This window comes from Ochotona princeps, chromosome 16 (genome assembly GCF_030435755.1).
Source record: "Ochotona princeps isolate mOchPri1 chromosome 16, mOchPri1.hap1, whole genome shotgun sequence".
NCBI classification, from domain to species: Eukaryota; Metazoa; Chordata; class Mammalia; order Lagomorpha; family Ochotonidae; genus Ochotona; species Ochotona princeps.
The window spans coordinates 21,247,642-21,273,601 of NC_080847.1; the positions used below are offsets into that span (position 1 = coordinate 21,247,642).

A 25,960-nucleotide genomic window follows, 5' to 3' on the forward strand; every position below is an offset into this window, starting at 1 on the left:
GATCGTGGGGGGCACCAGCCAGCACAGGGAACAGTGAGAGGACCCCCATGGCTAAAAAGAGCTTATGACTTTAATGGATCACTTCTTAGTCTGCCAGCCAGGGCCTGCCTCTGGCTACTTCCCAGAGGCCAAACTGTGACTACTCATTGGTTGCTTTCATTTTATTCCAAGATTTGCGGTAGCCTTTTAAGGACATCTGCAAAAACGAAAGAGAGGGGAGAGGAGAGAGGGGAGAAGGTCACTTGGGAAAAGCTGAATATGGCTATTCAGAATGCAACCCTCCTCCAGCCCTGCTTGACAATACAGACAACCCTGTGTGTGGCAGTGTTGTGTCCATGTGCTGTGCAGCTGGGCAGGGCCACTAAGGGGCGGGGCCCATGGGCAAGGGTTCTATCAGGAGTGTGCTACTCTTTGGGGAAGGGACAAGTGGCAGGTTCCTGCTGTGACCCCCCCCCCCCCCCCCGCTGCCTCTCAGCTCCAGATTTGATGGGCCCAAGTTTAGATGCTAGAGAGAGTAGCATAGCACACGTGAAAACATTGAGCTCCTGGTTTTCTAAGTGACCTGTTTGGGTTTTCAAGGCACTCTAGCCAAGTCTGCTAAGTGACCACAGTCTGCAGCTGCCATGGTAGATGCAGCGGTCAACATGGTGTTTCCGTGTGGTCCGTGTCTGTTCCGCAGCTCACAAGGAGCAGGAGTGCTGCCCATGCACAGTGCTCCACATCCAGAGACCACAGAGACCCAGGGCATCCATGTAAGTGCTTGCAATCAAGTTCTGAGTGATATTAAAAATTCATTATTACCTTATGTGTTAAAAAAAACAAACACTGGCTTTTCCATGTATAAAACAGAAATCACTAAATTATCTGTGGTGTGGAAGAAGTCTATGCTTTATTGGAAAAACAAGCAACTATGAAACACTATTCCACCAGGCTCTCTCCTCACAATAAAAAGGGAGATTTTTTTTGTTTTTGTTTTTGTTGTTTTTTTTTTTTTTTAGAATCAAATAGTCATTTGGGGTTAACAGGTAGAGCCCTGGCTGAGATTCGTTTATAGGTGCTACATGTCCAAGTAGCTGCCTTCCTAAGCCGCACTATTGAGGGAATATGAGACGCAGCCATCTTCTGGCAATGCCAACTCAACAAGATGCAACACTTGGGGTTCTCTGGGACTCACCTCTGCGATTTCCACTTTTCTCTCCCACATCTTGATGCTCTTCTCCAGGTCCCCATTGAGAATCTTCTCCCGAACGTACACCATCACCCGGGGTGCCCGGAACTCTGACAGCTGCCTCCGCAATCTCTTGTTCATAGCCTCAGCTTTGGCCCGATCCTGGGGGGGAGGGGGTGTGGGAATGGAGGCACAAGGGAAGACCAATCACACACAGGGGATCCTGGTGGTTCCTGCTCTGTGAATTCCTCCCTCGGCCCTGACCGCTCTCATCCAAATTTCAACAAAATTCTAAAAAAAAATTTAAAAAAAATTTCAACACAATCCTAAAAACATTTTTTCAAAGATTGTAGGGGGAGGAGAATCACAGGATTGTGATTTTGTAAGGGTGGAGATGTTTGAATTCAGTTTACAAACTCCAGTCTAAAACAGTCCTCTCCTTTCTCCTCCTTCCTAGATTAGGAAGATTTTTTTCCTTATCTGGATTCCTTAAATTTTTCTTCTCTGTGTATGAGAAAGATGTATTTTAAGTTTTCATCAGTTTCAATTCACTTTCCTTTTTTTTTTTTTTTTTTTGGTCAAATACATATAGCAAAATGTTTACAACTGTAACCATTTTAAAAGCACACAGAGCAGCAGCACTACCCTGAGTACATTCACAATGTTGTGCAACTCCTACTGTCATCCATCTCCAGGACTTGGTCAGCTTCCCAGCTGTAACTCTGAACCCATTAAACTCAAATTTCCCATTCCATCCTCTGGGCCCTGGAGACCGAGACATTCCGTCTCAATGAATCCAACTCCTCGCAACGCCTCTTCTACGTGGAGTACTACAGTATTTGTCCTGCTGTGAATGTCTAATTTCACATAGCATAATGACTCCAAGGGTCACTCATGTTGTAGCATATTATCAGAATTTCCTTCCTTTTTAAAGCTATATATTTTTCCATCATGTACATACGAGGGCACTTCAAAAGGCTCGTGGAAAAATGGCATGAAAACATAGGTGCTGCGCCAGGCGGTGTGGCCTAGCAACTAAAGTCCTCGCCTTGAACGCCCTGGGATCCCATATGGGCGCCGGTTCTAATCCCGGCAGCTCCACTTCCCATCCAGCTCCCTGCTTGTGGCCTGGGAAAGCAGTCGAGGATGGCCAAAGGCTTTGGGACACTGTGCCCGCGTGGGAGACCTGGAAGAGGTTCCTGGTTCCTGGCATTGGATTGGCGCGCATCGGCCCGTTGCGGCTCACTTGGGGAGTGAAACATCGGATGGAAGATCTTCCTCTCTGTCTCTCCTCCTCTCTGTATATCCGGCTTTCCAATAATAATAATAAATCTTTAAAAAAAAAAAAAAAAGAAAAAGAAAACATAGGTGCTAGGTGTTTACCTATATAAGATACCCAACTTTCACATCGGGGTACCTGAGTTCAATTCCTGACTCCAGATTCTGATTCCAGCAACATGGGGGGCAGCAGTGATGGTTCAAGTACTTGAGCCCTTTCCAAGTTCCCAGCCTCCCATCTTTGGCCCAGACCCAGCCTGAGCCACTGTCAGAAGCTAGCCAGTAACCTAATGGATAGGAAGTTTTTCTGGATCTCAACTTTTTTTTTTTTAATACATTTATCTTAGTGCCAAAAATTTTTTGAAATGCAGCCTTTTCATAACGCACATTTCCCATGAACTTTTTTGAACAGATTTATTTTTATTGGAAAGGCAGATATAAAGAGAGGAAGAAAGACAGCAGCAGATCTTCCATCTGATGGTTCACTCCCCAAGTGACCGCAATGGCCAGAGCTGAGCTAATCCAAAGCCAGGAGCCAGGAGTTTCCTCCGGGTCTCCCATGTGGGTGCAGGATCCCAAGGCTTTGTGGCCATCCTCGACTGCTTTCCCAGGCCACAATCAGGGAGCTAGATGGGAAGCAGGGCTAGTGGAATTAGAACTGATGCCCAGGGCCTGGCGGCGTGGGTAGCGGCTAAAGTCCTCACCTTGAACGCCATGGGATCCCATATGGGCGCCGGTTCTAATCCTGGTAGCTTCATCTCCCATCCAGCTTCCTGCTTGTAACCTGGGAAAGCAGTCGAGGACGGCCCAGTGCTTTAGGACCCTGCACCCGCATGGGAGACCTGGAGGAAGAGGTTCCTGGGTCCCGGCATCGGATCGGCACAGCACAAGACGTTGCGCTCACTTGGGGAGTGAATCATCGGACGGAAGATCTTCCTCTCTGTCTCTCCTCTTTTCTGTATATCTGACTTTGTAATAAAAATAAATAAATCTTTAAAAATAATGAAGATAAAAAAGAACAGATGCCCATATGGGATCCTGGTGTGTACAAGGTGAGGACTTAAGCTGTTAGGCCACCGCACCGGGCCCTCCCATGAACTTTTAAAGACATCTTATATATACATGGATTTAAAAATTTCTTTCAACAAAACAAACTTTTAATTTCCCATCAAGTTTTTGAAGTACCACATTGGTGGTGTGATTTTTAAGTTGCCATTTGAGATACCCACATTCCTTATCCGTGTGCCTGGTCTAAATTCCAGCCACTCCTTTTCCAATCCAACTTCCTGTTGATGAGCACTGTAGGAGGCATCAGATGATACCTGGCTCACTCTGAGTCCTTGATACGCACATGGGAAACTTGGACTGAATTCCAGGCACCTCGCTTTGATCTGGTCCAGCCCTGGCTGTTGTAGTAAGTTTGGGGGCTGTTGTGGAATTCTGGATTAAGCCACCAACTACAACATCAACATCCCATATCAGAATGTCATTTGAAGTCCCAGGAAAACTGTGGAAGATGGTCCAAGGCCGTGGGCCCTGCTAGTCATGTGAGAGTACTGGATGTGGTCTAGAGTTCCTGGCTTCAGCCCAGCCCAGCCCTGGATGTTGTAGCCATTTGGGAAGTGAACCAGCAGATAAAAAAATCTCTTGGGCTAGGCATTATAACCTAGTGGCAAAATCCTTGCCTTGCACGTGCTGGGATCCCATATGGGTGCCAAATTGCATCCTGGCTGCTTCACTTCCTTTCCAGCTCCCTGCTTGTGCCCTAGGAAAGCAGTAGAAGATGGCCCAACACCTTGGACCCTGTGCCCATGTTAGAGACTCAGAAGAGGCTCCTGACTTCTGGCTTCAGATCAGCTCAGCTCCAGCCATTACAGCCATTTGAGGAGTATACCAGCATATAGTAGACCTTTCTGTCTGTCCTTCTCTCTGGAAACCCAACTTTCCAATAAAAATAAATAAATCTGTAAAAACAAAACTTCAGGCCTAGCGCAGTGGCCTGGCAGCTGTAAGTCTTCACCTTGCATGCGCTGGGATTTCATATGGGCGCCAATTCTAATCCTGTCTGCTCTATTTCCCATCCAGTTCCCTGCTTGTGGCCTTGGAAAGCAGTCAAGGATGGCCTAAAGCCTTGAGACCTTGCGTGGGAGACCCAAAGAAGCTCCTGGCTCTTGGCTTTGAATCGGCTCAGCTCTAGCTATTGCAGCCACTTGGATAGTGAACCAGCAGATGGACAATCTTCCTCTCTGTCTCTCCTCCTCTCTATATATCTGACTTTCCAATGAAAATAAAATAAATCTTTTTTTAAAAATCTGACAACTCCCCCCATAACTTTATCTTTCAAACAAATCTTCAAAACACAAGTATTCTTACATATACATAATAAAGGGCCCAGCGCGGTGGCCTAGTGGTTAAAGTCCTCACCTTGCACGCACCAGGATCCCATATGGGCAACGATTCTAATCCCTGCACTCCACTTTCCATCCAGTTCCCTGCTTGTGGACTGGGAAAGCAGTCAAGCATAGCCCAAAGCCTTGAGATCCTGCACTCACGTGGGAGACTTGGAAGAGCTCCTGGCTCCTGGCTTTGGATTAGCTCAGCTCTGGCCACTGCGGTCACTTGGGGAGTGAATCATCGGAAGGAAGATCTTCCTCTCTGTCTTTCCTCTTCTTTCTATATATCTGACTTTGCAATAAAAAGAAAAAAAGAATTAAGGAATTCTGGAGTGTTACTGAATTCCAGGAGTGTTTTATTTTGCCTGCTATCTCTAGAATATAGTCCAGCAGTAAAATCCAACACCACAAATCTGTAAGTCATCAAGTGCTACTTTCTACTTTGGTGGCCCAGAGCTATTGAGACTTTTATGATTCAGGCTTTGCTAGATGAGTAGCCATGGTGGCTTGCATGGTTGGGGATACTGACTCAGTCCCTTGCAGACAGGAGAGGAACACCAGACACAGCACATTTTGTTCTCTCCTACCTCCTCCGCTTGTAGGGTTTCCTTTTGAATTTTGTCAAGTAGCTCACTTCTCAGCAAGATCTCTTTGTCCAGATTGATGTACGTTTCCATTGCTCGTTGAAGTTTGCTCTGAAATACAACACAGCAAGTTTTGAGCTAGGAAGACCTCTCAGAATGGCAAGAAGAATGGATAGCCCTTTGTTAAGCAGGAGCGAAGCAAGAGCAAAGCAGTAGCATCTTGGCCCTTTGGGCCTGCCAGCTTCAGAAAACTGCTATCTGGGAGATGCGTAGGGTAGGACAGGACCTAGGGGGTCTTGCCCTCAGCCAGAGAGGCCAAGTACTCAGGTATACCAGCACTCAAATCCTGCCCCACTACTTTAGGCAAGTCCCAGAACCTCCCCAAATGTAGCATAGTCCCCTTGCAGGATTGTGGAGGAAGCTAAAAGATTTCCCGGTGGAGTGCTGAACACAGCACTGGGTATGTGTGGAACCCTCAGCAAGCAGCCGCCTTGGCTATCTCACATGCATGCAGAGGGAGGACCACTCTACACAAAACGGTCACTACTGTCACACCCACTCTCAGGTGAGGAAACTGAACCCTGGGGGAGAAGAAGCAATTTGTTCACATCCACACAGATGGAGGAGTCAGGACTTGAACCCAGGCAACGTGATTCCACAGCCCACGGGATCTACCACTGGATGAGGCTGGGCCTGCTAACTTCCCAGACTTCCCTCATAGCATTTCCCTTTCACCAACTCCCACAGGCCCCTGCTTCTGAGACTGGCCCCTTTTGAACCACTCTCTTTACCAGAATGAGCCAAAGGAGCTGGGTTACTCTCCATGTGGCTGAAGACTGGGCAAGGGAAGCAGTCAGGAGTTTCAGGGGGTTCACTCAACAAACCCCAAGATGTAGCCAGCCTGTACCAGGCACTGGTCAGACAGACCACCTCTGTCCTACTACCAGGAGGCTGGCTCACAGCTGGGATGGAGCAGGAGAGTCAAATCACTGCAAACAAACAATGCCAAACTACAGGTGCGCCAGGCTGTAACAATGCCAGGACAGCAGCCAGGAAGTGCAGGATTTCCCCTGCAGAAGGAATGAGGGAAAGACAGCTGAAAAGTTCAGTCAGGTATGTGCCAAGCTAAGGAAACAGCTTGAGAAGGCCTAAAAGGAGCTGAAAGAGTGGGTGAGAGAGAGACACAGAGTGAAAGATGAGAGAAACGGGAACAGGACCACTGCCATCCGTGTCACAAGTTAGATGGGGCACAAGAGTGTGGAGCCACCTGCCTGGGGACAGGAAAACATCTGGGAGGACATTCCTTTTCCCATTCCTTTTCCAGCCCTCACTATAAAAACAAACAAACGGTCTGGCCAGTCTAGTGGCTAAAATCCTCACCTTGTATGTGCCGGAATCCCATATGGGAGCCGGTTCTAATCCCAGCAGCCCCGCTTCCCACCCAGCTCCCTGACTGTGGCCTTGGAAAGCAGTCAAGGAAGGCCCAAAGCCTTGGGACCCTGCACCCATGTGGGAGACCTGGAAGAGGCTCTGGCTCCTAGCTTTGGATCGGCTCAGCTCTGGCCGTTGCAGCCACTTGGGGAGTGAATCATCGGACGGAAGATCTTCCTCTTTGTCTATCCTACTCTCTGTATATCTGTCTTTCCAATAAAAATAAAGAAATCTTTAAAAAAAAAAAAGTAAATGAAATATTTAAGCAGTTTCATTAAAAAAAGATCTTCCTCTTCTCTCTGTATATCTGACTTTCCAATAAAAATAAATAAATCTTAAAAAGAAAAACCAACAGAAAATATCTTTATTTATTTGAAAGGCAGAGACACAGAGGGAAGGACAGTGATCTTCCATCTACTGGAATGGCCAAGGATGAGCCAGGCTGAAGCTAAGAGCCCCGAGCTTCATCTGGGCCTCCCACGTGGGCATGAGGAAGCCAAGCACGTGGGTCAGCTTCTGCTCCTTCTCTCAGGCCGTTAGCAGGGAGCTGGATCAGAAGTGGGGCAGCCAGGATACAAACCAGCACCCATTTGGGATGCCAGTCACAGAAAGCTTTACTCAATATGCCACAATCCCAGTCCAATCCCTTACTATTTTGAGGTTCATATCCCACGCCTCCCCCATCACAACCACTCTACATTAGAAATAAGAGACCAGGCTGAGGGGGTTCAGCTGCCAGGTAGGGAGGTAGAGACAGGATTCTGCTGGGTGGGAAGGAGAAGATGTTCATCCAACAACTTAGAAAAGCGGGACAGGAACAGATGGACTCGCCAGGGCAACAGGAAGGCAGTCAGGGACTCAGCTTGGGGCAGGGTCCTTACACAAATGTGATAAGCTAACTGGGGCTATGCTGATATGATGTCATCCAGTGAAGGAGGCTGCTTCGGAGAGGTAAGCATTGGCTTTCCAGGGCTTTGGCATAAGTGGCCGCAGGCTCTGTGCCCACAGCAATCCCCATTTACTGTTAAATGGTTTTTGGAGATCATAGACCCCAGCACAGTGAGGCTGCACTTCCTGTCCTGGGCCCCGCCAGGATGAACCCAAGGCATTGGGTTCTCCTCTGGGGCTTGGTATTCTTCTCCAAACCACCCGGAGCTGGTGGAATGCATTTCCTTAAGGTTGTGCAACCGGAGGCCCCCCTCTGTCTGTAACCTAGCAGCGGGGAATTCTTCAACTAACAAATGGCCTTGGGCTTCACATCTCTGACCTCCCTTCCAGAGGTGTTCTGCTTTCAGGGGGCTCACATGACCAGGTCAGGCCCACAGCAATGATAGTTTACTGCCCTGCCTTTCAGTCAACTGTGCCATATCAGAAAACCTAGCCACAGAGCAGAAGAGAACCGTCCTATTCACTGCCCTGGCTGGGACCTTACAAAGGCTGTGTACACCCAGGGGGAGAGCTTTGGGAAACTTTGGAACCCTACCTACCACAAGGCACCCAGTCACTAGTTTACAGAGGTGAGGGATTCCCTGCAGCTGTAATGAGTCACATTTTGGCACTTTGATAGTGAAGTTATTCTGTGTGTTTGTAGCAAGTTCTCACACACAGGTGCCCCAGAGTTATCTCTAAATGGTCCCTCCTGCCATCTCCTGCTGCAGCCAAACACGTTTCAATTGTGAGCAGCTCAAGCGACTGGCTGCGGGCCTGCTCGTGCAGGTCACACTGCCTCCCATACTGGGGACATAGCACAGACCAGACAGGACCACATCCTGGCACACACAAAACACCACCTAGAGGTGAGGTGTTGCCCCCAGCCTACCCCCATTCAAACCAACTGAGGTCTGACTCCACAACTCCAAGTTGTTCTGCCTCCTTCCCAGCAGGACCCCTGAAGATGGAGACCTAGAGTTGAGACAGCAGGACTGCTTCTCCTGGTGTTCCCTGTCCACCTCCACCCTGCCTATGGTGTGCCTGCTGCAAAACGCTGCCCTCTGGTTAGCATTACACGCAATGGGCCTCTAAGCAGACACAGGCCACTTGCATCTGGATCCCAGCGGCTCCCATGCTGCCTGCTCAGGCCTGTGTCACTGCCGCCCAGCTAATGCCAACAGTCTCCACCTGTGTGTTTAGAAGCATCCAGAAGAGCTCAGGTCCTGGCACCCAGCAGTTTCTTTTTATACAGCAGTAGTCCCCTCTTCCATACTCCACAAGACCAGATGGGCCCTTGTGCTATTTCATGGATTGCACAGGCTAAGTCCAAGGTCCGATGTGGTTAAAGCACAGATGAGTCATGTGTCCGGGCACTGAAGGACTGGGACTCAGGAGGTTGGCTTCCTACTGAGACAAGTGATCAGGTGCGTGATCTGCGGGGTGTGCCTCGGGCATGAATTCCCGACTGCCACTGTAAGATTTTCCACACATTTACACTAGGGGATGGCTGCTGGATGGGGCACACACTAGACCAGGGGTCCCACCTCTGTCATGAACATGAGGCTTGAATTTGACAAAAATTTTGCATTGCTGAGCCTCAGTTTTTTTTTCAATTGTTAAAACTCCAGTCAGACAAACACAAGCCTGCATTAAACATACTTGAATTCACATTTTTTTTTTCCTCAGTGACACTGTATGGGCCAAATGAAGCCCACTTATGAGCTAGGTAAACCCACAGCCACCACTGCCACGTAAGCAGCAGGCCAAAGCCTTCAGACTTTCTCTGTGAAAAAACACATAGTAAATATTTTACACTTTGCAAATCCAGAGGCAAAATTGTAGATGCTATGTAGTAACTCATGTTAACAGAGGGAAAAAAGAAAAAACCTCCCACAAAAGCTTTTATTGATGAAACCCAAATTATAAAACTGAGTATAATATTTTAAAATAGAGGTCTATATGAGGAAGAATGGAATTTCTTGGAAAGTAATGGATTTTGATTAATTGGGCTTCAAAGTTATTATTCTCCTATCTAATTGATTCCAAATAATCTTCTCTAAGGGCCAGTTTTAGTTCACAAGCTGACAGCTGCAATTAGATGGTCACTAATAGACTGACCAGATGGTCTGGTCCGTGGAGGGCAGCCTACAGACCCTCCTTAATTATTTCTTTTCCTCTTTAATTATTAATAGTGCCTGTTTTCCCTCCCTCAAAGGGTTGCATTTGGTTGATAAATTATTCAGCAGTTTTCTGATTTATAGCTAAACCTGCTTTGCAGCACAGGGTTTTAAGTGAAGTGCTTACTACACACCTCAATGAAACAGGGCCCTGAATGCAGTTAGCTCTTTTTTATTTATTTATTCATTAATTACATTGTATTATGTGACACAGTTTCATAGGTACTGGGATTCTCCCCACCCCTCCCCAATGCAGTTAGCTCTCAAATCATGCTGCATAAAAATCACCTGGAGAGTAAAAAAAAAAAAAGCCAGCTGCACAATCTCCACTCCTTAACATAAAGGTGGGACTAGGGCACTGCTATATTTTTTAAAAAGTAAAAGCTCCCAGGTGGTTCTCAGAGGCAGTCAGGGTTGTGGGCCCATTCAAGGAATTTTAGGAGCCATGGCTTTGTTGAGGCAACAGAACCCAGGGGGCAGTGGCTCAGCGAGGGACATGTAAGTGCTAAGTGACAGTGGTGCCAGAGCTTGGGGTGGAAGCCCTGGGGCCAGGTCTTACCTTGTACGTGTTGAGGATCTGCAGGGTGTTTCCAGATGCCATCTTCAACTGGATCAGTTCTTGATTCCTTGCTTCAATCGTCTCTAAAAACTGAGCATTCTCGATCTTCAGCTGCTGAAAATCAACATTGTGGAGGGCCTCGCCCACCTCTTCCTTCTACAGCTCGGAATGGGAGAAGATGGCACAGTCAGCTGTGGCTTCCGAAGATCTGGCCCACGTCCTGCACACTTGCTTGGTGACACCGGGAGCTTGGTCACGTTCAGTCACCCAGCGAAAGTACTGGCAGCTGCTTGGTGCCACGAGTGACATCGGGCACTGGGGATGGAAGTTTGAGCAATTGCAATGCCCTCAGCCTCAATGAGCACATACTGGGAGGGAGGAAGGGTATCTAAGTAAGTGGAAATGCAGCCATTTAAACATTTTGAAGCCTGGAGATCCCATAAAAAGCAGATAATTTTTCCTTCTTTGATTAGGTGACATTTCTGCCCTGTGGGTGGGTTACTGAGCTGGCTTGGCCTCCTCCTAACTGCCTGCAGGGTCTAAGCCATCTTCTACTTGTGGTAGGCCCCACATTCTACCCATACTGTGCTAGTTCCTGGAATGCCTCTTCCCTGCCTTCCTCCAAACAAAACAATAATTACTTTAAGCCCCTCTATGACCCACCCTCCTCCAGCTCCAGGGCTCTACCTGTGAGCCACATCTGAAGGTCATCTCTCTTTGCTGAGTTCTAGAAGCTTTTAGCTGATAGGGTCCTGGTTCATGCTGCCTCTGTATAGCAGTTAGGACCTCTGCCTTCTCTCATAACACCACTGCCCACACGTCTGTGAGAACAGAGGCCGTATCCCTGTCATCTCTGTGCAGCAGTGGCTCTAGGTTAAGGGTCATCCATCCATTCCCCATCTCTGCTGAAAGCCCCGCTTTAAGACACCTGAGCTTGCATAAAGCCCTGAACCAGGAACCTAGGAGGTGCAAGATGTTCCACAGGGGCACCATTTGTCTTACAATGAACTCAAATCTCCTTCTCTGACAACTCCAACCTCATCACCCTTGCACTCCTCCTCTGCCCTTGGCACCCTTCCAGTCCATATGTTGTCTCTTCCCACTGCAGCCTTGAGACCTTGAACTAGCTCATCAGTCCTCAGTCTACCAATGTGGTTTCTATTCCCCTTTCCACTGGGCTTGCTCTCCTGTGTCAACTCCAGTTTACCAACTCTTGCAAGGGTGGAGCTTACACTGGGCACACCATTGCAGATAAGGACCACTCAGAACAGAACAAGGCTAGCCCTTTCTTGGCCTGGGCAAGCCTCCAGCTAATTTATCAGATCCTCCATGGGGGTCATCCTACAACAGTAGATACTGCTAGAGGATCCAAGAGGAGAGTCTCATGTTTCCCATTAGTCATTTTATGTCATTAAAGCCATTTGGGACTGGCATAACGGCTCAATGGCTAAATCCTTATCTTGCACATGCTGGGATCCCATATGGGCACCAGTTTGCATCCTGGCTATTCCACTTCCCATTCAGCTCCCTACTTGTGGCCTGGGAAAGTAGCAGAGAACAGCCCAAAGCCTTGGGACCCTGTACCCTTGTGGGAAACCCAGAAGAAGCTCCTGGCTCCTGGCTTCGGATTTGTTCAGCTCTGACCGTTGCAGCCATTTGGGGAGTGAACCAGTGTATGCAAGATCTTTCTCTGTTTCCTTTTCTCTCTGTAAATCTACCTTTCCAACACAAATAAATAAATCCTTTTAAAAAAGATTGAGTATATCAGGCCCACCTAATCCAGGATTCACCCTCCATCTGAATATCCTCCTTAAATGAGCAACAGCTCAAAATCCTTCTGCCATGTAAATTAGCCATTTGTACAGATTCCAGGAACTATGACATGGACATATCTGGGGGCCCAGGATTCAGTCCATCACAGTAATCTTAAAAAGGCAAAGAGAGAGAGAATCCAGAGGCCCGGATGGGCATTCCTCCCTCTCAGCTAGGTAAACAATATTAAAAACAAAATTTAAAAAATAAAAATAAATTTAAAAAGAGAATCACATACCTGCCTTAATTGCAAAAGCATTTTTTTCCTTTGAACTTTGAGAGAAACATTTTTCAAGCGTAATTTATCCTTCATATTATCCTAAAAAAAGAGAGGCATATTTTAATCCATTTCTGTTTTACCTCCCTGCAGGTTTGAACTACTGCTGGCTTGGGGCTGTGAGCCAGAACTCGAGCTCTATTATGCAGTCACTCATTTGCAGGTCCTTTGCCTTCGATCTAAGCTGGTGTTGCGATGGAATTTCACTTCGGACCACAGAACACAAATCAGGTCTGCTCCATGAAAATCTTCTATTGCTTTCAAAGTCAAACTGTTTGGAGTATAGCCCTACTGGAGGGGCCTTTCCCGACAAAGTCATCTCAAAAGTCTTTGGCCTTTTAGTCTCAAGGTAGCCTATAAAAATGTTAATTAACACAACAAGGTTAGGAATCCCAAGTAAATACCTCTGGGATCCAAAACCTTCCATTCTACAAAATCTCTGGGAATGAAGGAGCAGCCTCCTCTCCCAAATTCTCTTTCGCCTTTGCCAGTCCCCAGTCCCTCTCAGAAATGGGGAATGCAAAGTGGCTGAGATGTTCTTGCCTCACTCCATGAACCAGCCCAACCTCACACCTGTCCCCAAGAAAATACATCAGATTTTGAAGCAACCATAAAAGAAGTCAATTTGATACACTGTTAACATCCATCCTGTCTGATTTTAGCTATGATAAATATGCCCTGAAAATACAAACACACGCTGAGTTTCATACTCCCAGGGATCCACAGGGAGTCAGGCTGGCTCACAGAGATCTTATTCTCAGTCATTCCCACAGGATCCTTTCCTCCCTGCCAAAGCTCTAAGCACCGATCAACTCACCCTCCGACGGTTCATGTCATCGATATATTTCATCACTTTCTGAGTGGCCAGAATACTCCCCTTCTTCTTGGATATGGTTTGCAGGATATCTTTTTCAAAGTCATGCACTGCTTTCTGAACTTCAGTCTCTCGAATTTCAGCTTCCTCAATGATAGCCTAGAAGAACCAGCACACAGGGAGGAGAAAGTTTCCAGAATTTCTCAAGGACCTATGCTAGAAGGATACATAAGTTTCCAGGCCTCCTGGTGTCTTTAAACACACACACACACAGTTCTCAGATCTGTGGATGTTATGATCTGGCCCAGCCTGACCCACCCCCAGACCTGAGCCACACATTTGCCAGTGGGCACCATAACCTGACCTAGTCTGAGTTGCTCCCTATCGTGATTCTTGCGCTCACCTGCAGGGACTGTCCTGACAGTCTCTTCCCAGTGGCAGATCTTGTGCAGATCTGTGGGTTTTTGGCCCAGCCTTAGTATACCTCCTATCCTAGTAGGAATAGTGGCCTTGCCCAATGGGTCCACACCCATTCTGGTTCTTACTGTTGGTCACCACAGCCCAATTATACCTGGTCCACGTCCAGACCCAGCTCTCATGTGGTTCAGCAGGGGCACAGACTTAGCCCAGGCCATCCTACACCCACCCTGACTCTCATGAGCACCAGTAGGTGCTGAAGTCCAGCCCAGTCTGGAGCACCCCCATGCCAGACACAGTCTACACCCATGCCAAGGGACAGCGCAGTCATGCCCAGTTCAGATCATATTCCCCATTCCAGCTCTCACGTTCACCAGTGGGAACCACAACCTAACCGGAACATTCCCTTAACTCACCAACCAGACCTGGTCCCAGTCACAGCTCTTGTGTGTGCAGTGGTTGCTCTGACCCATCCCCTGTCTTGACCTTTGCCATTGGACACTGCAGCCTGGCTTGGCCCAACCTGTCCCAATCTTGCTGATGGGGGCTGCAGCCTAGCCCTGCCCAGTCTGCTTTCATCCCTGGCTCATGCTTTCATCACTGGTAGGTGTGATAGCCTGGCCCTGCATGACCTACACACCAGCCTAGCTCCTGCACTTCCCAGCCCTGCTTGGTCTACCCCTCTCCAGAACGAACCCACATACTTGCCAACGGTTTGAGCTACCTTGCCTGGCCCAACCAACACCCAGGCCAGAATCACTTGCTCACCAGAAGGAATTATGGCCCACCAGGGGAGCTGCCCAAGTTTCCCCAGACACATTCCCAGACCCAAGTCATACATGTGCCAGCAGGTGTTAGGCCCTTACCTGGAATAGTCGACCCCCTATATCCAGGTCTTTGTATGAGCTGGTGGATGTTGCAGGCCAGCCTAACTCACATTGTTTTTGGGGACACCTGTAGGGGCTATAGCCTCAACCTGTCTAGCCTGTTCCCAACCTCAGTACCCATGAGTGTCAGAGGGATCAATGGTCAGGCCTAGCTCAGCTGGTCACCGCCCTCAGCTCTTAAGCTAAACAGAAGAAATTGCAGTTCCACAGGGGTGAGCCCACATATCTCTCCACAGAATCTGCCCCCAGACCTGGTTTTCTCACATGCTGGTTAGTGTCATGACCCAGCCTAACGTGACACATCCCCTGTTACAACACTCATTGGCATATACTATGATCTAACCCTGCCAGGGATGCCCCCAGCCCTAGCTTTAGTGTACACCAGTGAGTAGTAGTCTGCTGTGGTACACGTTAATTAGCCCAACTCAGGTCTTCCACGTGGGCTGGTGTATCTTTCTGACCCATAAAGGTCCTCTGGCCTCTCCCCTCCAAACTGCCTAGTCTCAGCCCCCTCACTTAACTACAAGTACAGTGGCCTTGTTGTTGGGTGTTCCTCAGAAGCCATTCCTCATCTGCAACACACTCCCTCAGTGGTCCTCCTTCCCCCTCATACCTCTACCCCTTACTTGACCAATCCACAGTCCCTGAGCCCAGGCTCATGGCATATGTGCTGGACTGAGACTTTATCCCTCCACATACTCAAGATACAGACCCAGTCAAAGTTCCCCAAGCCTGGAAACCAGCCCACCACACCAGCATGCTAACCTGTGGCTCTCCCCTCCCCGCCTCCTACGCTGCCTGGAACCAATCATGTGGGGAAATCCCCAGGCTTGCGCCACCTACGTGGGTTTGAGCCCTCAGGTCCCCATACAGCCCAGCAGGCGCTATCTTCCTGGCCCTGCAAGCCCACACCCCCAGGCCTTTATGAGCCAGCCACCCCAATGGTGGCCCAGGAACCAGAGGGCTCCCCACCACCTCTGAGTGGGAATAATCTGAAGTTTTACACTTAAACACAGCTCAATACAAGTTGCCAAAAAGCAATGAGTTATTGTTGGTGTGAACCTGATGACAACTAGTTAGTCATCTTCATTTATCTCCTGAACCTCCATGCAGCTTTCCATCAGCACTTTCAGTTCTTCCAAAGCATTGGGCTTTTCTGGGTTCCAGATAGTATGAATCTTTCATGATCCTTGGCTGCAGAGTAGCTCTCTGCTCAGGAAGGCCTGAGAGCCACAGGGCTCAGTGTTCAGGAGAACAAGCCCAAACACCCACTCCATCCTCTTGCTCCACCATTCCTAGGACCTGTCACACCTGAGCCACCGTCTCTCAGCAGTTGGCATCAGGATTTAGCAACTTCTTGGCCTTTGAAGGGGTCAACCCATGTCCCACCTTAAGGTCCAATTCTTCACAAATTCCTTTTTGATCACTATTGCCCACCCTGATCTCTCTGCACTTGACATTTACGTCACACACTGTATCAAGCCAGAACAACCGACGGGAATGGTTCATGGTTGTGAGTGCTGTGTCTAAAGGATGCCTTAAGGATTTTCCACCCCATACACCAACTTAAACTTCAACCTCTTTTGGTATTAAAGATTTGTTGTAAATGTTTATGGGTATTGGGCCCAGCGGCGTGGCCTAGCGGGATCCCATATGAGCGCCGGGATCCTATATGGGCGCTGGTTCTAATCCTGGCAGCTCCACTTCCCATCCAGCTCCCCGCTTGTGGCCTGGGAAAGAAGCAGTCAAGGACAGCCCAAAGCTTTGGGACCTGCACCCGCATGGGAGACCTGGAAGAGGTTCCTGGTTCCCGGCATTGGATTGGCGTGCACTGGCCCGTTGCGGCTCACTTAGGGAGTGAATCATTGGATGGAAGATCTTCCTCTCTGTCTCTTCTCCTCTCTGTATATCTGACTTTGTAATAAAATAAATAAATCTTTAAAAAATAAATAAATAAATCTTTAAAAAAATGTTTATGGGTATTGATGGATATTGTGTTTAAGTTTTTTCTAAAAGATTTCATATCTTAGAAACACACTGAAATATTTACAGAACACTGATATGTCTAGGATTTAGTTCATAATAACTCAATGGGAAGAAGGAAAATGGAGACATCAATGAACAGGAGTGGCTGCATGTGGGTGACAGTTGTATTTCAGGCTTGAGAACACAGCAATTTGTTTGTGCTCCACCTCTCCATATTTGTGCATTTTTGAAAACTTTCCATTAATAAATAAGTTTGAAATTTATTGCCTACCTGGGTAGGTGATAAGTTCCTTAAAGGAAGGCCCTCAATTTGGTGCTGCTAATGTCTGCCAACATGACACGGACATACTAAGGGTACTTCCCATTGAGGTGGTAGTGGGAACCTAGGGAGCAGAGACAGGAATACCTCATGGTGTTGAAGGTCCCGTTCTGCATTTGCCCTCATGTGACTTATCTCTTCCTTTGTGTCTTCCAGTTCCTTCTGTACAAGCTCAAGTTTCTGGTCAACACTGAGGCCTACCACACGGTCCATACCAGTGCGGGTCCTGGATTTTCGCCTGCCTCGTAACTGCAAACCAAAAAAAACAAAGCCACAGTCAAAGAGGAATTAGTAGTTAAACATGCTAGGCTGGGCATCACAATAATCCCTCAGACCTAGAGATCACCCTAAATGACTGTCATGGAGGCCATACCCTTAGCATGAAAGGGGACTAGGATATTTGGCTGAGGTGACATGTACTTCACAAGTCACTGTAAAGCTCTGTAAGGGCTTGAATTTGACAATGACCTGAAAATAAGTAAGGGAGGCATGTCTCAAGGGTAGAAATGCCATGAAGCCTCTGCAGACCAGCGTTCAAGTAAAAGTCAGGAGCTTGGTGCTTCCTAAACTGAACACAGAGGAGAAACTGAGTGCAGTGGAGGTACAGTGCTCAACAAAACCAATAAATAAACAAAACCCTTGATTTCCTATGTCTCTAAGGCAAAAGCCACAAGTGGTACAAGGAATGTAGGGCCTCAAGGAAGATTCGCTTAATCCCCAGAGGACAGATGCACACAGCATGGCCATGTCCATTTTACCCCTTTATGTGGCTGGCTGGGTATTATAAACTGTCAAGTCTCCTAATTTAAGAAAATGCTTTCAAATAAACTAAGTTATTTGGGGGAGGGTCAATCTACTATGAATTATTTCCCTTTACACTCACATGAAAGAAAAATGTTGGAGGGGAAGATAGAATTCAAAATAGAATAGTCCATTGGTCACCGAGTCAAAGAGGGTATACCCAAGACAGATGCACAAACAACACTTGCATTTAGGTGGACAAAAAACAAAATCATCACCAGACCTTCATTTGTGTACCTGTGCAAATTCTGCTGCCGATAATTTAATATCTGATAATCGTGGAGGGTGTTGATCCCTGGGCTCCAATTTAGTGTAATATTTCTCAAACATCTCTGTCTCAGTTTTGAGAGCAGAGTTTCCATAGCTGCAAGACAAAGGGATACTTGAGTAAGTTCTGATAGGAGTTTAAATCTCAAATATCTAGCACTTAACACTTATTAGTAACATACAATCTTCCTCCAGATACTGAATTTCTTGGTGCCTTAGTTTCTTCCACTATAAAATGGGAACAACAACCATGTCCATCTTTTAAAGCCTATACGCCCGCTCCTGGTTTGCAATAATTTCTGTTGAAGCATTTTTAATTTTTATTAATATATTTAATGAGCCACAAGTTTTTTTTGAAAGATGTATTTTTATTAGGATAACAAATTTATAGAAAGGAGAGACAGAGCTTCCATCTGCTGGTTTTTGATTCTCTCACTTGTGTGATATCAAGCACCCTTTATACGAAAATATCCAGAGGGAGCTTATTATAATCTATGTAAAACTTCACATGAAGGTTTTTAAACGCCTAATTTACCTTATGCATGCCATGATAACAACCTTAATGTCTCATATATTACATGTTATGTATATATGTGTATAAATACACATGCATGTAAATATGTGTGTGTGGAGAGAGAGAACAAAGAACTCTGATGTTTTCATATAGTCTTAACTCCTATGCAACTGACTTTTCAGATTACCAGGAAAGGTTGAACAGGAAGTACTTCATGGCAGTGGCTGGCTTTTTCAGCCCTGGGTAGTCTGTGGAGCTGGACCTGCATCCAAATCCCAGTGCTACCACTATCTGTGGGAAGACAGGGAAGTGACCTAACCTTCCTGTCATTGTTTCTCACGCATCTCCTGAGATTTCTGGGTTATGCTATAAGGTCACACATATGTAAAATGCATTGACATATAGTAAGTACTACAAAGCAGTAGCTATCAGTCATATTACCTCACTTTTGACATCAACCCTTTATGGATATATAGAGGTACTGTCCACTCAGCTGTCAGACCCAGGATCTTGCGTCAGACCAAAGTTGCAGCTCAACATCAAGAGATCTTAATACGTAACTTGCTTGATACAGTCATTCTTAAACAGGCTGATAAAGAATTTGGGGGCATTCTTCAGTCTCCATGTTTACACCTGGTTCACCCCTACGGTCACTCATACTGAAGTCAGTCCAATAACTTCTTTCCCAGTCTATTGCCCCATTAATTTCATCGCACAATTTTAGTATTGGAAAGGGGTCACCCGGTCTAACCCTGCAGGCCAGCAGCTAAGCAGTCTGCGCCAGATACCCCCCACCACACTCACACGTCCTGCCCTGCCCCGGCCAGGCCCTCTGGGTAATGGAGGAGCGCCCCTGGCTGCTCTGGGCAGAGGATCCACTGTAAAGACCGGCGGCCCCAGCAGCCGGCTGACGGGTACCTGAGTTCCTCCACCAGCCCACACAGCTGGATAACAGGAAGCTCGCTCTCCTCCACTGCCTGAGAGTCGGTGAGGACGTTCTCGGAGTCTTCCTCACTCGTCATTCTGCTAAAGCAGTCCCTGCCCAGGCCGAGTGTGCCTATGAGAGCCTAGCACTCACGATCCCACGTCACACACGCTGCGACCAGAGCCTCTCCGCGTTGCCCGGACGACAGACGCGGCTGTAGGGGTGAGGCTTCAGGCGGTCCCGCCCCGTTTTCCCCAGCCAATCCAACCACTGGCCAGAGAGCATGGAATGTAGCTGGGTAGCCTCCGATAACGCATGCTCAGCTTCACTTCTATGGCACTATTTAAATATTCACTTTTTTTTTTTAATGACAGACATCATTCATCTGCTGGTTTACTCCCCCAAATGCCCACACAGCAGGGCTGGACTAGGCCAAGGCCAAAAGCTATGAACTCCACCGCGCTGCTGTGCCATGTGGGTGGTAGGAACCCAAAGACTTGAGCCATCACTTGGTCCGCCTCCCAGGGTGCCTATCAGCAGCAAGCTGGAACCAGAGGCGGAGCAGATACTTGGAATAGGTCCTCCTACAAGGACTGCAGGTATCCTTAGCAACTTAGAGAAAAGTGGGTAAGACTGTTATCATATTCTCTTTTTTCCTTCTTGTATCTGGGGGAAGGGGAGAGATAAGGGGAAAAGCGACATCCAGCCTCCCAATCATCGTGGAGTCCCCAAAGTGGGGTCTGCTCCGAGGGCTCCACTTAAGTGCTTATGATAGTTCAACAGTTTTCAATTACTGCCGATCTCACCACTCCAAGCACAATGAAATCTCTCCAGACTCCATTGGCTGACATAGTCGACCTTAGAGTCTCCATTTGCCTAGATTTTCACTGCCAACCCTTGGCTGGGATAGTTGATCAATCTGTTCTGTCCTCCATCCTCTGTTCTGGTACTAGGTGTCCTCTGCAGGCTCTAGTCTACTGCCATATCCTCCATGTGCAACTGGCCATGCTGTCCACTGTTTCATCTAAGCCACTGGGGAGGCCCAGCTCTGACACAAGCATTCCATGGTTAGACCATGGAACCTGCAATTTCTTCCATGGTTGGAGTTCTGAGTCCAGCATCTCAATTGGGGGATCTCTGAAGAAAACTCATCTGAGGCAATCCCAGATCTGATTCTTGTGGGTGAATACCGATATAGAGCCCGGCACAGTCCAGTGCCCCAGTCAGCTTACACGCTCACTGGTGATTGTGATTCCTTAGCAACTTTGTTTTGTTTTTTCTTTTTTTAATCTTATTATTATTATTATTATTTTAGTAAATTCTTAACTCTGGAGCAACTCTTACCCTGTTTTCTCTCCTTGATTGACTACAGATTTTTCCCGATAAATAAATCTCTTCATGTACTATTCCAGCTTGTCTTGGAAGACCCAAACCAACAGAGAGAAACTGAATTTCTTTCTTGGGGCCTGGCGACATGGCCTAGCGGCTAAAGTCCTCGCCTTGAACATGCCAGGATGCCATATGGGCGCCGGTTCTAATCCTGGCAACTCCAAGTGGCCGTTGCGGTCACCTGGGGAGGAAGATCTTCGGATGGAAGATCTTCCTTCCTCTCTGTCTCTCCTCCTCTCTGTATATCTGACTTTGTAATAAAAGTTAATAAATCTTTTTTAAAAATTATATTTCTTTCTTATTCCAACAGCTGATTCACCCTCCAAAGAGCCACGGCTGGGCCAGGCCAAACCAAGTAAATTTCAGTCTTAAAGATATTCAGAGCCCAGTGCAGTGGCCTAGCAACTAAAGTCCTCACCTGGGATGCTCCAGGATCCCATACGGGTGCTGGTTCTAATCCCAGCAGCCCCGCTTCCCATCCAGCTCCCTGCATGTGGCCTGGGAAAGAAGTCAAGGACAGCCCAAAGCCTTGGGACCCTGCACCCGTGTGGGAGATCCGGAAGAGCTTCTGGCTCCTGGCTTCGGATCGGCAAGGCTCCAACTGTTGTGGCCATTTGGGGAATGAATCATCGGACGAAAGATCTTCCTCTCTGTCTCTCTTCATATATATATATATATTTCAAATATCTGATTTTGCAATTAAAAAAAATACTCAGGACCAGTGTTGTGGAGTAGCAAGTAAAGCACGCTGCCTGTAACACCAGCAACCCATATGGGCACTGGATGTGTGTCCTGGCATTCCACTTCAACCCAGCTCCCTGCAAATGGCTAGGTAAGCAGCAGAGGACGGCCTGAGCATCTGGAACCCTTTGTTACCCACATGGGACACACAAAAGAACTCCTGCCTGCTGGTTTCAACCTGGTCCAGACTCAGCTCTTGTGCCCATTTGGGTAGTGAACCAGCAGATGAACTATCTCTCTTCTTTGTCTCTCCCTCTTTCTCTGTAACTTGACTTTCAAATAAATAAATAAATCTCTAAAAATTGTTTATCAATACTTTTTAAATTGTGGTCTAAAATCATATAAAAGCTAGTATCTCAACTACTTCTATTTTATTTACTAAATCTTAAAAATAATTCTTACTCTTTTTTTATACTTATCTCTTCTATTTTCCTTTATAAATCCTTGTGTCAGGGGCTTTCAATAGATGGCAGCAAGGTCAACTACTTCGAAGTGTGTACTTCAGTAACATCAAATCTACACTGTTGTAGAGCCAATATCCAAAACTTTTCTAACTTGCCAAACTCAAACTCTATTTGTAGTATACAACTTGATACCCAATAGTCCTTTCCCCAGCCTCTGCAAACCATCACTCTACTTCATTCTCTATAAAGCGGACTATCCCAGGTAGCTGGTTTGATCTGTCCTTTTCTGATTGGTTCATTTCACTTTAGCACAGTGTCCTCAAGGTCCGGCCAAGTGGAAGCGTATGTCAGAAAGTCTTGCATTTTTGAGGCTGGATAACATTCCATTACATGAGTATGTGTAGCCCTTTACGGTCAGAAGATCTGAAGAAAAATAAAAAGAAAAAAGATAAAAGAAGTCCACACCAAAAATGAAGTCAAACTGGGTTTATTAACAGGTACATGACTATATATGTATAAAGCCTAATTAATTTTACCAAAAAACTACTATAACTACCAATTTTATCAAAAGCTTACAAAAATTACAAGATACAAAATCAACATATAGAACTCAATTACATTGCTATACATAATAGCAATTGGAACAACTGAAAAATAATATTAAAAATCGATCACTTTTTCAATAGTATCACATGGTATGAGGGGTGGGTATTTGGCCTAGCAGTAGAGTTGCTGTTTAAGATACCTGTATGCCCTATTAGAGCCGCAGGTTTGTCTCTCGGGCCCTGAGGCCAGCTTCCTACTAGTGTGGACCCCAGAAGTTGTGGTGATGGCTCAAGCAACTGGGCTCCTGCCACCTGCTGTGGGGACCTAGCTCCTTCTTTGACTCTGCAGCCACGGGGAGCATTGGATCCCATATGGGCACCGGTCCATATCCGGCAGCCCCATTTCCCATCCAGCTCCCTGCTTGTGGACTGGGAAAGCAGTTGAGGATGGCCCAAAGCCTTGGGAACCTGCAACTGCGTGGGATACCTGGAAGAGCTCCTGGCTCCTGGCTTCGGATTGGCGCAGCACTGGCCACTGCAGTCACTTGGGGCGTGAATCATCAGATGGAAGATATTTCTCTCTGATTCTCTCCTCCTCTCTCTATATATCTGACTGTAAAAAAAAAAGAGAAAAGTATAGGTGGAACAATATAAAACCTTCTGAGAAAAACTTAAGACTCTCATCAATGAAGAGATAAACAACGATCATGATTTGAAGGATTCAACATATTAAGATATCAGTTCTAAAGTTAATCCATAGATTCAATGTTACTAGAGTTAAAACTTCATCAAACTTTTTAAAAGAAACTTATTAGATGATTCTAATATTCATAGAGAAATGCAAAGAACTAAATAATAACCAAAACAGTTTTGAAAAAGAGAATAACACTAAAGGACATAGCATTACCTCTGGGACATACTATAAAGTTACAGTAGTTAACACAAGATAGCATAGCACCAGTGTTACAGAAATAGAGCAATGAAGCAAAATAGAATCCAGAAATAGATCCACACATATGAGTCAATGATTTTTTTTTTCTTTAAAAATGCATTTATTTATTTGAAAGGCAGTTTGAGAGAGGGGAAGAGACAGAGAGATCACTTCCCAAGTGGCCACCAAGGCCTGGTTCTGGGCCAGGCTGAAGTTAGGAGCCAGGACCTTAATTCAGATTTCTCATGGGGGTGACAGAGAACCAAGTCTTTGGGCCATCCTCCACTGATTTCCCAGGAGCATTAGCAGGGTGTCAGATAGAAAATGAAGTAGTAAGAACTCAAAGCAATGCTCATGTTGGATGCTGGGGCTGCAGGCAGCAGGTAAATAAGCTGAGCCACAACACCAGCCCCAGTCAAGCAATTTGTGACAAAGGTGGAAAAGCAATCAGTATAGAAAAGATAATGGTGCTGGAACAGTTGTATATCTATATTCAAAAAATTCAATATCTCATGCCATGTGCACTAATTGAAAATAAATTATAGACCTACACATAAAACATAATATTAAAAACTTTTGGAAGGAAAAGTAAAAGAAAACTCTGATACTTTTAGGTAAAGATATCTTAGTTACACTATGAAAAAAAAAAGCACATCCATAAGAGACCAAAAGAGCAATAGAATTTCTACTCTTCAAGACATTAAGAGAATGAAGAAACAAGTTTCAGACCAGAAGAAAAATATTTACATATTGCATATTTGAAAAATGACTTGTACCCTGAATAAGGAAAGAATTCTCCAAACACAGTCAGAAGAACAAGAAAAATACGCACACACACAATTTTTAAAAATGGGTAAGCGAGATGAGCAAACACCTCAAGACAAATAGATGACAAACACACACAAGAAGATGCTAAACATCCTTGGTCCTTCGAGAAATAGACAAAAAGACCATAAAGTTGTGTTAGTGAAAATGTTCACTGTTGTTAGAGATACAAAAAGGACGTGGAGGGTGGTGGGAGTAGGGGATAACTCCAGCTCTCCAGGGCCCATCCCCCCTGTCGTCACACCTCCTCTAGCATGTGCTCTACACACCAGCCCTCCCCAGCACAGAACCGCTCCCTGGCTTCCCTCAGACGCACAGCGCCACCTCACCGCCTCCTCTCCGACTTCACCTCTTACCCGAGCCTTTTCTTGCTTCTTTCTAGTCACGCTGGTCTCCCTGTGGTCTCTCAGACACGCCAGCCCACACTCTGTGCCTTTATCCAGGCAACTCTCCTCAATGTCTCCTCTCCCCCGTCCCTTTCTCCAGGCTGCGAACACAAGGGACCGAATCATGCATTTTCAGGCCGCCCATAAACTGCGGGGGAGTTCACACCAACGGAGCCCCTAGCATCACTCGTGCTACTGTTTCTCCCTTAGCCACGTCCAACCACCGCCCTATCCCTCCTCGGCTTCCTAAACCTTCCCCTCACCTGCGTAATTCGGCGTGTTCGACACCGTGCGCGGCCGGTCCTTGTGAACTACATTTCCCATACGCCTTTGAGGCTGACTTCCGGTTGAGTTCAGCCAATGACCGAAGACGTGACGGTGTGGGCGGAAAGGAGTGTTTCCAGGCTCCCAGGGTAAGTCTTTCTTCACTTGTGGTTGGCATGGCTTTTCTGACTGACGTAGACCCTGTACCACTACACACACTCATCTCGCGCCCCCCGCTTCTTCTGGCGGCCCCTCACTCTGAGACCAGCCTTCCCCTACGCTTTCTTACCTAAAATGCTGTAGTATCTAGGTGCCTCACCATCTGTTTTGGTTCTCTTAGGCATGTCCACGTGGGTGTAAATGGTCTCTGCACTAAAGTCTTTCTGGTAGAACTGCGTGGAATCCTGCTCCCTGTAGGACCTGGTCTCGGAAATACCTAGAAACCCACCTACCTACCTGGAACTTCGCCTAGGCTCCTGGACACTCCCGAGGGGCTTACTGTGTGGATGTTCCTGGGAAACAGAGGGAGCTGTTGAATAGAAAGTCCCCCTGAATCTCAGCTGGTTGGCTGATTCTTTAGAATCAGGCTTCTTTAGGGGGGTGGATCAGGAGGACACGAGGACATGGAGGTCGGGGGCAGCAGATTGTGCTTCGATGGAACGCTGGCTTGAAAACCAGGTTTTTAAACTTAGGTAAAGTCCTTCAATGTTTTGATCCCTCAGTTTCCACCTCTGTCAAATGGTAGCAACACATTTTAAGAAAGTATGCTATGCACCTCACAAGGTCACCATCAGGCTCAGATGGGAAGGAGAGACAGAAAACAGGAGTTTGCAAAGTATGACACTGAGCTAAGGCACCCCAACACCCCATCTGGGAGGAGGCACCGCCCTAGTTTGACAGTAATTCCTAGTCAATGATTACGTGAAGAAGTGAGTC

General features: G+C 46.8%; 1 protein-coding gene across 2 annotated transcripts; it reads right to left on the reverse strand.

Moving 5' to 3' along the window:
* Positions 1–52: 52 nt before the first annotated feature.
* Positions 53–24,995, reverse strand: CCDC113 (coiled-coil domain containing 113). Of its 2 annotated transcripts, none has more exons than XM_058674953.1 (9): positions 24,731–24,995; positions 18,071–18,197; positions 17,120–17,281; positions 13,427–13,582; positions 12,571–12,651; positions 10,521–10,676; positions 5,427–5,534; positions 1,175–1,330; positions 53–196 (listed from the first exon to the last, which is right to left on the reverse strand). In XM_058674953.1, exons 2-9 carry the CDS (start codon positions 18,161–18,163, stop codon positions 140–142), a joined length of 969 nt encoding a protein of 322 aa, XP_058530936.1. In that variant the 5' UTR covers positions 18,164–18,197; positions 24,731–24,995; the 3' UTR covers positions 53–139. The 2 variants fall into 2 exon arrangements, with proteins under 2 accessions (XP_058530936.1, XP_058530935.1); XM_058674952.1 differs by lacking the exon at positions 24,731–24,995 and adding an exon at positions 19,533–19,728.
* Positions 24,996–25,960: the final 965 nt, after the last annotated feature.